The sequence below is a fragment of the Neopsephotus bourkii genome, unplaced genomic scaffold (assembly GCF_033783945.1).
Source record: "Neopsephotus bourkii isolate Nb327-2 ecotype Australia unplaced genomic scaffold, CSIRO-AGI_Nbou_v1 NB_768, whole genome shotgun sequence".
Lineage (NCBI taxonomy): Eukaryota > Metazoa > Chordata > Aves > Psittaciformes > Psittacidae > Neopsephotus > Neopsephotus bourkii.
Window position 1 is genome coordinate 763722 of NW_026901264.1, and position 12264 is coordinate 775985.

The 12264-nt window shown below is 39.4% G+C and overlaps 1 protein-coding gene across 3 annotated transcripts in view; it reads left to right on the forward strand.

Moving 5' to 3' along the window:
* Positions 1–12264, forward strand: part of LTO1 (LTO1 maturation factor of ABCE1) — a 21096-nt gene continuing 8832 nt past the window's right edge. For 2 of the 3 annotated variants that reach the window (XM_061355006.1, XM_061355007.1), the window contains exons 1-4: positions 1–128; positions 1467–1572; positions 2658–2728; positions 3707–3824. In XM_061355006.1, the coding sequence (XP_061210990.1) occupies positions 28–128; positions 1467–1572; positions 2658–2728; positions 3707–3824 (396 nt within the window). In that variant the 5' untranslated portion in view covers positions 1–27. Of the gene's footprint in view, positions 129–1466; positions 1573–2657; positions 2729–3706; positions 3825–4180; positions 4337–12264 lie in introns of those variants that run through there. The other variant, XM_061355004.1, reaches the window with a different exon arrangement.

A 12264-nucleotide genomic window follows, 5' to 3' on the forward strand; every position in this document is an offset into this window, starting at 1 on the left:
CTCTCCGGCTCGCCGTCGTTTCCCGGCATGCCCAGAGGCTGTGGTTGGTGGCGGTGTAGTGGCGGTGTAATGGCGGCTGCAGCGCTGGGCCATGATATGTTTGAGGAGATCGTGATGGCCGAGGAGAGGTGCGGTGGGTCGGGGTGCCCTGGCTGGGGCCCAGGGACGTTGTGGGGCCGGCGGAGCTGCTGTGGGTAATGGTCGGCTGAGCGGGAGAAAGGGAGGGGACCCCCGAGGTTAGGCCTGGACGTCCGCAGCCGGCGATAGGAGTTGAGAAGAGAAAAATGGGGGTTGAAAGGCGTTAAAAGGAGTGGAATCAGGGCTTTAGGTCGGCACTGGTGAGGCTGCACCTCGAATCCTGTGTTCGGTTCTGGGCTCCTCACTGCAAGAGAGACATTGAGGTGCTGGAGCGGTTCCAGAGAAGGGCAGTGGAGCTGGTGAAGGGCCTGGAGCACTAGTGTGATGGGGAACGGCTGAGGGACCTGGGGGGTTCAGTCTGGAGAAGGCTCAGGAGCGCCTTTATAACTCTCTACAATTAGCTGAAAGGAGCATGGAGCTAGGAGGTGGCTGCTCTCTTCTCCCAGGAACAAGTGACAAGAGAAAGTGGCCTTTAACTGTGCCAGGGGAGGCTTAGACTGGTGATTAGGAACAGTTTTTTCCCCAGAGGGTGTACAGGCATTGGAACAGGCTGCCCAGGGCAGTGGTGGAGTCACCATCCCTGGAAGTGTGCATAAACCGTGTAGACAAAGCCCTCAGTGACATGGTTTAGTGGTGGCCTTGGCAGTTCTGGGGAACAGTTGGGCTTAGTGATCTTAAAGTTCTTTTCCAACCTGGTTGATTCTGTGATTCCATAATGAGTCCAGGGAGGGGGTGAGGAAGGAGAAGAGTGGGGGAAATTAAAATCATAGAATCAACTGGGTTGGAAAAGACCTTCATGATCATCAAGTCCAACCACCCTCCTGGTTCTGCATCTGCATGTGGAGCCTGTTCAGTGCCAAGGGATAGAAGCTGAGCTCACCACAGGTGTGTGGCATTTCAGTGCCACCACGTCCCCACTACCTGCATTCCTAAGCCAAAATTCTCCTCTTTGCTGTTGCTGAGTGATCGACGTGCACAATCTGGGCTCTTCCACCATGTGGAAACTTGAACCAGAATTGAGAGCTTGTAGTTTGCAGTGTTATTTTGTTGAAAGTGTTGATCTGCACTGTGGAGTTTATTGTTCTTGGCAAATTGTTATAAACATGTTTGGAAAGAACACAGAATGTGTAACTGAATCTTAATTTAAACCAATATTATGTGTCTGAATATGGGTAGTTGCATTTTGGAGGTGGTTTTGTTTTTTTTCTTTTAGTTTTTTTTTTTTTTTTTTTTTTTTTGCATGGTGTTATTCCTGGGAGTTGCTTGTATGCACTGTGACTTTGCTATGAAAGTGGCTGATAAGAAAAGTTGTCCTTCTGTCTTCACAGGTTTCATGGTGAAGGGTATCAGGAGGGGTATGCTGAAGGCAGTCATGTTGGAGTTGTTGAGGGAAGGAGATACGGATCACTCCATGGTGCCAAGATGGGGTCTGAGGTAAATGGGAAAATACTTCAGAATCACAGTGAGAATCACAATGTTTTTGTCATTAGAAAATTACTGTACTGCAGAAACTGTTAGACAAAGTTCCATATTTTGGTATACTAACACCTGCTATGTCACACTGCTTTGTGTCTAAGAGGCCCCATAAAGCTAGTCTGAAGGTGGTGTTTTGATCTGAACAGTTAAATGGGTGAGTTTATGTTTTCTGAACTTATTTTCTAGATGGAATTTTAATTATATTTTGTTTTGAGAGGGAGGATAAAGAAGAAACAAATTCAAATAAGCTTGCTCAGAAAAAAGTTAGAATGGACTATACAATTATTTCTGTAACCCAAAACTGTGGCTGAAGGCACTCCGGTACTGTCTCCTGTGGCTCAGCATTAGAGAAAAACATGGAATGTTGAATGGAGAGCCATCAAGGGGCAGTTCTGGTGTCTCTGTTACACTTTTTGTTATTTCTGATAGTGGGAGAGTTGATTGGTTGAGGCACTGTTATTGTTTAGAACACGGGAGTCTGTCCTGTGTGTTGGCACACACACTGAATCGGTAAGCCTTCCTAGAAATGAAAGGACTGGAGAGTGCTGGTGAATGACCTTAACTTGTCTTGTATGTCCAGGTTTCACAGAATCACAGACTGGTTTGGGTTGGAAGGGATCTTCACGCTCATCCAGTTCCAGCCCCGTGCTATAGGCAGGGACACCTTCCACTAGACCAGGTTGCTCCGAGCCCCATCCAGCCTGGCCCTGAACACTACCAATTTTATCATTTATTATTGATAATAATTGATTAATAATATGGATAAGGGATTATTGAACACTACCAATTTTATCATTTATTATCCTTTGTTACTGAACAGATCCTTACAAGAAGTTTTCAGTGTCTGTAACACAGGTAGCCTTCATTTATTTCACCCTAATTTATTGAACTTCCTAGCATAGAAACAGGAATCCAGTGTATCCAGTGATTTGTTTCCTGAAGAAAGGGATACAATGTAGTGCTTTATTTCTGTTTGACTATATATACTGTATATATATATACTGTTTATACCACATATGTATATTTTCCCTCCTGGCATTCAGACTGGCTACTACCTTGGGTTTGCACTGACATGGCAGTGTCTGCTCCAGAAACGCAGAGATGAAAAGAACAGGTAAGGCTGAAGAAAAAGATTTACTGTTCTTTAATACTGTTTCAAATTATGGTGTCCAGCTTTGCTTCTTGCTCAGTACAAAAGAAATGCTGAAAAACTAGAAGAAGGGTGAGCAGAGGGCCCTAGGGTGGTGTAATATGCTGGAGCATGTGGTACTGAAAAGAGGATAAGGGACCTTGGTTTCGTCAGCCTGCAGAAAAGAAGATAAGGGAGGTACCTAGTGGTACCACAGAAGGGGAAATTCTAGGTAAGGTGGAGGCACGTTCCTTACGGAATTATACAGGAAAATAGGCAACTTTCATCATTTGGAACAAGTTCTCATGGGGCATAAGGAGAAGGCCCTTTCTAATGCAAGCAGCTGAGCACTGGGACAAGTTGTACGAAGAGACTCTAGAAGCCCCATGTTTGTAGCTTTTCAGAATCTGCTTGGAGGTAGCCCTGAGCAGCCTTATCTAGCTTTGAATTTGGGCCAGCTTCTGTAGAAGGCGGACAAGATGGCTTCAGCTGTCCCTTTCAGCCTACATTTTTGTATTACTTTCATTCTTGTCTTTGTATTTTTTTCCTATCCTCTGTTGATTAATTTATCTGACAGAATTGCCACCATATGCCAGCTGTTTTGATGTGTTCTGGTGAGCTTTTTTATTGGTTTCCTTAGTTTGCTCTGTCATCTAATCAGTATTTCTGAAGATTCTTCAATATTTCTCAACTTTTAGCAGTTAAGTTAAAAGGGAAGCTTTGACTGTCAGTTGTGCTACAGCTGAATTTCTGATTATGGCTTAAATATCTATCAAATACACACTCTCAGTGAGCTAAATGGGAGAATTTGAAGTAGGGAAGGATGGAATTTGAAGTAAAGAGGATGGAGGGCTGAGTTCTACACACTGAATTATATATAAGTATTGATATAATTTTCAAATTGATAGATTGGAAGATTTTCTGCAGTAGGCTCATTGTATTTTGTGTTTTGATCTTTTATAGCAAAAAGATAAGGGCTCTGGATTCCTTAATAAGGATGATTCAGAAATTCCCATATGAAGACCCTACTTACGATAAGCTGCAAGAAGATCTGGAAAAAATCAGAGGAAAATTTAAACAGGTTTGTAGGATTAAGTTGTTGTTTTAGAACAGTGGTATTTATTTCTGGAAATTTTTAGTCTCTAAGCCTGCTGAAAACCACACTATTAGCACAGAGCAGTTCTTGTTCTCCTTTTGCTGTCATAGTAAAACACTTGAAGTGAATTAAGTGAACATACTTGATAGTTGAAAATTCCCAAACTGATAGCAAATGCAAAATAAAAGAAAAATGTGTTTTAAAGGGAAAAGTTGTAAGTATTATTTGACAATGAATTACAAGTGGGACCAGAAGAAGAGAAATGGAGAAACTGGGAATTTTGTTGAACATTCTTCTTGGAAAAGAGACTCTTTAAAACACTTTTGTGTATTCTTTTTTAGGTTTGTACAATGCTAAATGTTCAGTCTGATTTTAGAATCAGCACTGAAAGCTCTACCCTAACATTTTGAATATAACAGATGAAGGTAAACATGGATGACCAAAGAAGAAACGTTAAAAGAACAGCTAACTGGAGAAGTGTTTATCTACTCTTACTTATTTTTGTTTAAAATCACAATAGCAAAGGAGTGCTAAGTATTAAAGGGGAAAGGGAAAACCATTAAACTTGCCAGGGTACTTCTTATATGTCACTTAACATTTATTATCTCCAAGTTTTACTTGAGAGCACTGAAACACTGTTAAATAGAAATATCTGATTTAACTAGCCTTGCACTGAAAGATTTAATTCCTCAAAAGGAAAATGTACACATTTGCGATGTTTCCTTATTTAAAGAGTGTATGTTACTTAAAAATCTGTGTATGCAGATCATGCAGTTTACACAATGTGTAGATATTGTAGGTGAAGTAAAATATAATCAGTTGCCTGTAAACTTTGCAGTAGGAATCATTGTGAGTAAAGGATAGAATGACAAAGGAAGTCAGAATGGGAAGGAGAAAGATTAAGATACCTGCTCATAAAGTAGCTGCAGCTCAGAACATGAAAAAACCCTACCAAACCCCCCAAAACCCAAACAGCAAGCAATATAAATGATCAGTGAGAGAAACACAACTACAGAAGAGTTGATACTGATTTTCTATATATATCAGTACCTTTTATCAAGGAATAGATTCTTATTTTCAAGTCTTGAATATGTACTTGTTAGTCTTCTTAAAAAAAAAAAAAAGATGCTGTCAGCTAAATTTATTCAACTATGTTAAAGAGAAGCACAGTCAATTATTTTGCTTGAAAGATACTTTAGGTTGCTGAATGTCTTTGCATACCATTTGCAAGATATGATGAGTTCTAGAAGACCTTTCATCAGTTGTTACTTATGCTGGCTAAGTCTACACAGTGTAAAGAAAGATTTGAGTCCCATGGCTGTCAGAAGCTGTATGCAGGGTAAAGTATCTCAGGTGAAGGAAATGTTTTAATATAGCTGTATCCTTGACTAGCACTGCTATGTGCCATCTAGACTTCAGCTCTGGTTTACTTTTACAGCTTTTTTATTATACAAGAAAATAACTTGAAATTTTATATTGTCACTGTATAGTCACATCTGGGATGTAAAGCACATGCATTCTGCTAAAAGTTTTTGATTTTGGACTCCAAAGACAATTCTGATGAATGTAAGAAGGGAGTTGTGTGCATTTGTGTCAACTTATGTCAAAACAATCTGTTCTTTTTTGTGTGTTGCCTAAGTATGTAAGTAAGCCATTTCCTTAGTGATTTTTCTTAATAACCAGTCAATGACAGTTCCTTTGAAAATGGGTTTGATGGAAAATCTCTCATTTAATTTTATTTATAGCAAATTATGAGAATAAATTATTATCTAAATATATATTTAGATACACATATTTAACTATAAAGATTGTAGCAACCAGGATTTCAACCTGGGATGAGCCATGTTTAGGGTTGCCTATGAGGTCTTTAATTTGGCTCCGTATGTGTGTCCATACTGATGGAGTCTCTTCTTCGACAAGTCTATTTCCTGAGTATCTTGTGTTTCATGTCTTGTATGGGCCTGAAGGTGTTTATTAAAGGAGGTATGGTTAAAATTTATGTTTGGTATGTAGTTGTGTACTTCTTTGGTGCTAATTTTTAAAACACTTCTGCAACCAATTGTGGGGTTTTCTGTGGTGTCCAGGCTGTAGCAGTGGAGTCTTCGTAGCATACTGGAGGGGTATTTTTATACCTTATTGACAGCTAAGGAGTTAAAGCCCAGGTTATGTCCAGACTTAACCAATGTGAAATGTCTACTGTGGCTCATTCCAAGTAATTTTGCATTTTGAGTAGTTAAATACTTCAGAATGTGCTTCTTGCCAGTATCAAGAGTAGCCAAGTACTGAGCTTTTTTGCATGTTGGCATTTTTTGCCTGTGTTTCTCAGACCACTCACCTAGAAAATGAGGAACAGTAGAGTTAGCAAACACCTGTGAAAGGGATGTGCTTAAGCCAGCTAGAATGCTAATGGGGAAATAAAAAAATCCATCAAAATTTCAAACCCCAGTATTCAGTTTTGTGAGACAGAAGCTTATGATATCATTTCTGTCCTTTTATGTCAACATCTTTCTAAAATCTGTAACAAATGAAACAAATTCTTACAAATGGCTTTGGTAGTTCCACGCCCTGCTTATCCATCCTATTGTCTTGAGTGTTGGGGACTCTGGCTGGAATCTTTAATTACTTAAGTAATTAAAGACCCTGTCAGAAGATCTGTGCACAGAGAGGCTGAATAAAGCTTCTGTGGACCACAGTCATTCAGACTTCCTGGTTTGAATGCTCAACTGTGCAGCTTAAGTATTGATTTAAAGACTGGGTAGAAAAGGGAAACAGTGCAATCTTGTAGATTATAATATTGGTTATTAATAAAGTAGGATATAGGGATTGTTGCTTTGTGCTAAGTCATCAAACAGGTTAGGAATTGTGCAGAAGTACATGATCTGTTAAGAACAGTTAAAATGTTCTGAAAGTTGCTAAGACTTAAATATCTGTCACTGTGTTTACCACTTCTAGATACTGCTTAGTAGATAGGGAGGAATGTTTGAAATGTTGAACATTTCTTGCCTGGGCTGTGTTCTAGCTTGTTTTGTTTCTTCATGATTGTAATTCTCTCATCTGAAAGTGGGAAATACAGAATTGTATTAAAAGATAGGTACAAAACTGATTACTACTGGGATAGTGAAGTCATTGCAGCCCTGAAGAATTGCTGTTGAGGTATGAAATATGTGTGCTAGTATGCACATAGAACCTGTGCCAACTCATACTCATATTGCTAGCTTTATGGATAAATGCCATTTAGAGAAAGAAAAATATAGATTGGTTTAAATATGCTGGGTAAGCAGGATTATTTTTTGGCTAGTATAGTACATGTTTTGGTCTGTGTACTTAGAAGTTCTAGAAAGGTAGCACATTTTTATTGATTATTTTTAAACAGATTCTGTTGAGATAAAATTAGGAGGTTCAATTTTTCAGTAGATTTGTTCCAAAAATTTATGTAGGTTTTTTCAGGAGATGGAAGAGAGAGTTTGAGCTCTATGATGTATCTATGAATGCTTGTTTGTTCTTTGTAAATACAACTTCTTATATTGGAACAGCGGGAGATCCATCTGTCAGAAGTCTGCCAATGTGTATTTATTAGATGCAGCCTTCTGTTTCAAGATCTGATTTAGTAATCTTATATTCTTTTCTAGTTTTGCTCTCAAATGAAAGTGGGTGGCTTGTTTGAACATTTGTGTTTGGGTTTTTTTATAATGTCCTGTAGTTACTCAGCAGTGTTGCATGCGGAAAGGGAATGCTGATGATACTAAGGAATGTAATTTTCTGGAGCTAAAGGTGTGGGCAAGATAACGGTAAGACTCCTCTGGGTAATTGCTTTCTTAAACAGTTTCTTCAATGATAGCAGTGGGAAGCACTAGCTGTTTATTGACAAAGTGCTGATGTTGGTGTGCCTAATGATCTGAGGGATATAGTTTGAAATCTGCTGGTATATTAGAATTATTTGAAGTGTTTCTGGATTAGAATGTTGATTTCTGATGGGATTTTGTACAGGACACTCCAGAGAAGGTTATAACAAAGCTTGATCAGGCAGGCAGAGCAATGTGTGTGTGATGCTATATCTTATCCTCATCTTACAGAGAAAGGCTTTGGTTTGAAACAGAAGTTTTAATATTTCTGCAGTTGTTTATATTCTTGGTACTACTCAGTATGAATGTTAGTGCCTTTTGAGTACTGCCCTTTGCAGCTTGTTATGGTAATGGATTCTATCTAATTACAGCTTAAAAAAACCAGCTTTCATATTTTGGCAAGTAACCATGATTCTCATTTGAGTCTGCCACAGTTGTTTTTTTTAAATGGCTAAAGTTATGACAGTACACATTACCACACGAATGTATATATCACCAGAGAAAATGGAGGTCTGAGAGATGTGAAATGAGTTCAGCAATTTTCTAGTTGCGTATTTTGGTGTCTAGTACAGCATATAAAGGCCAGGTAGATCAATCTGGTACTGAAATGTTTCAGTGTGTCGCAGTGTTTGGAGTTGTAGAAGCAGCTTGCTCCCTGTTGCTGTTAATAGTAACAAAGCTTTGTGCTCCATTTTGAAAGCAGTCTTCTAAGTATATAAATCCATACACTCGGACTTGAAAAGTAATGGTTTCTGTAGCAGAGACAAGAAGAGATCTTGGAGCTCTTGGATTCTTTGGGATTGTCTAGACTACGCTATGCAGTGGGGTAATGCCTGTGCTAAGATTAAACTTACCTTAATGCAGCAGAAAGAGTATCCCTATGTTAATAGGGATACTATTAGCCAACGTACGGATATAGCTAATATACAATGCCGTTAAATATCCAGTTAGTTCACTTGTAGCGAACTTGAATCTCTCTTTGTCATCACACTGTGAATATTCCTACATTAATCACAGGAGTGTTTATTCCCCAAGTGTAATCATTACATACTTGCAGCATTTTTCATCCTGAGATTCAAAGTACTTTGCAACTTCTGAAAACACAGATAGCTCTACCAAATGATGTAATACTATGTAGAAGGAATCGTGGTCACTAAGATTATCCAAAACATAGCCAACATAGGAGACTTTGGAAATCTTTATTAAGGCAGAGTAATAAGTCCCCCTTCAAAGGTAAAATAAAATCAGCTATAGTAAGTGCCAGTTGATTCTCAAGTGACTTGCTATGCAATTTTTTAATTATAGAATCACAGAATCATAGAATAGTTAGGGTTGGAAAGGACCTTAAGGTCATCAAGTTCCAACCCCCCTGCCATGGGCAGGGACACCTTGCTCATATTACCCAAGGCCTCGTCCAGCCTAGCCTTGAACATTGCCAGGGATGAAGCATTCACAACCTCCCTGGACAACCTATTGCAGTGCCTCACTACCCTAACAGGAAAGAATTTCCTCCTTATATCCAATCTAAACTTCCCCTGTTTAAGTTTTAACCCATTATCCCTTGTCCTACTACTACAGTCCCTAATGAAGAGTCCATCCCCAGCATCCCTATATGCCCCCTTCAGATACTGGAAGGCTGCTATGAGGTCTCCACGCAGCCTTCTCTTCTCCAGGCTGAACAGCCCCAACTTTCTCAGCCGATCTTCATATGGGAGGTGCTCCAGTCCCCTGATCATTCTCGTGGCCCTCCTCTGGACTTGTTCCAACAGATCCATGTCCTTTTTATGTTGAGGACACCAGAACTGCACACAGTACTCCAAGTGAGGTCTCACGAGAGCAGAATAAAGGGGCAGGATCACCTCCTTCAACCTGCTGGTCATGCTCCTTTTGATGCAGCCCAGGATACGGTTGGCTTTCTGGGCTGCAAGCGCACATGGAAGCCGGCTCATGTTCATTTTCTCATCGACCAGCACCCCCAAGTCCTTCTCCACAGGGCTGCTCTGAATCTCTTCTCTGCCCAGCCTGTAGCTGTGCCTGGGATTGCTCCGACCCAGGTGTAGGACCTTGCACTTGGCATGGTTAAACTTCATGAGGTTGGCATCAGCCATCTCACAAGTGTGTCAAGGTCCCTCTGGATGGCATTCCTTCCCTCCAGCGGGTCAACCGAACCACACAGCTTGGTGTCATCGACAAACTTGTTCTAGTATTATTAATAGTTCTTTTTAGTTATATTCTGTATCCACATGTAATTGACCAGTAATACGGTATTCTGTGTACCTGGTTTTGGCATGGCAAAATTGCCTACAGATTTCTGAATAAGAAACAGGATATAGCTTTTGCCTTAAAAAAAGTTAGAATGATTGATTATAGTCATGCTGAATTTGAATGGGTGGCATCTGAAATAATGGCACACTAATTGAATGGATTTAATTCATGTTTGTTTATAATAAAATTAGTGTTTATTTTAGCAAAATGCTTAGGCAGAAACATTGATAATTCAGTTCTCATCCCAGCTCTGCACTAGATGGAATCAACATCAGTATTTGTTACTTTCTTCCATTATTTTTTTTTAATTGTTTAACAGCATATTTTGCTGCTTTATCTCAACATAATAGTAATTACAGTTCTTAACGTTTAGCATCTTCAGGATTCTGAACAACGCCGCATGGTATCTTTCTTGATAGTAGGAACTATGAGTCAGCAATCCTTTAATTTTTTTAGTTGCAGCTATTGTTCCAGCAGCAAGCTTTACTTCTATTGTCCACTGTTTGTCCAGCTCATGTTTACTGGACTGTGGGAACGGATTAGGCTTTTTTTTTCCTTCTTGCATAAACTCTTGATCAAAGACATTCCTTAGATGACAAAACACTATACTGTGTCACACAGTCCTGACCAGACTGCATGAACAGTAGCTTAAAAACACATGCCTACATTGTTCTCTAAACCAGCTTTTTATTTTTTTTTTATTTTCAATGTATGTGCAGACATTGAAGTTTCGAGACCCCTTTTGCCTTTCACACATACAGAGGTTATTGTTAATAAGCACTTGACAGTTTCTGAAATCCAAGTAAAACTGCAAATTATTAGTTGAAACTAAGAACTGGTAGAATAGAATGTCACTTTTGAACAGAGCTGAAGGTTACATCTTCAGTGTATTTGCTTCTTGAGGAAACCTTGGTCATGGTGCAGTTAGTCAAGTGCACTGTAAACCTAAAACTGCATGGACTTTGGGCACCATTTTATGTGTCATATCTAGAACACCTGAATAAAATGGAGAATGATTTGAGCATAGTTTAGGAGTTCATAAATCTGCTTCACCATAGGTGCCTTGTTAGAACCACATGTTGAGATGAGGATCTGGCTCATGATGTTGTATGTCTTGCTCTTAAGTTCTCTTATGCAGTGAAATGAGGACAAGTTCACAAAAATCCAGTAGCATCTTAATTTCTCAAAGTCCTGAGAAAGAAACAAATTGTGTTAGGTGAAAAATGTGGAGAACACTCTTCAAGGAGCTTTGGCTTGTGTTTTGCCTGAAATTCTCCTTCAGCAGAAACACAGGACAAGTGGAAGGAGATCCCTGAAGGCAGTTTAAGCAGGTTTACAAGGAGGTCTGTATTTAGGTAGATTAGAAGGCTGTTTTGAGGATGAGAGCACCCTTGTGTTTCCACAGACATGAGGCTTTGCATATACTTGTTTGACTTTGCACCTCTGTTGAGTACTGTCATGCACAAGTGCAGAAAGGTGAAGGCTTTCACTTACATTGGAAAGGTCCATAAGAAAGGAACCTTTCTGATCCTTTGCAGTCCAAGGGTCTCCATAAAAAGGGAAACCTGAACTAATATGTAGCTGGTAGATTTATTGTCTCAAAGTAACAAAGTGGTCATAGTGAATGACAGAAACAGCTATTGAGTCAAAACTATGAAATAAATGTGTATGTTTGCAAGAAATAATGTTTACTTTTGAGTAAATAATTGCTGATGCCTTCTGGAAGTCTTGGGATGATGTTATTCTTGTGCATATAAAAAGAGCATGGCTGTATACATTTCCTGAAGATCTTGTTTTCATATTTAAAGCAGCCAAATGTAAAGAACTATGGCCTGCAGGTGTTCCAAGAGCAAAAAGCTCTTAAAAAAATAATACTCTGTATTCAAACTGTTGCGATAAAATCTAATAAAAGGAGAAATAAAACATCAAAAAGCTCAATTGTCCGTTTCAGACAGTTTGCCATCAGAAGTAGTGACTTGGGACACTGGGTTATTTGTTCGGTGCTGGCTCAGGTCCATTGTTGTAATGCTGTAGTGGTAGTTTAGCCATCCTTTTTAAAAAGTTGCCCATCTCAACCCAGCTCCTTGAAGACTGATGCTTATCTTACAGATAACATCCTTATGGTGGGTTGCATGTTAGCTCTCATAGGAGACCAGGCTTTTAACGGAATATAGGGTGGTGGATTAAGACAAGTGTAACTGTGCTCAGGTGGGATGGATGGAGTAAGAAAACCACACCACTTGGCAACATATAATCTAAAATTGGTTAATTTAGCGCATTGGAAATGGTGAGTGGATACCAATTTACATTCTGTAATC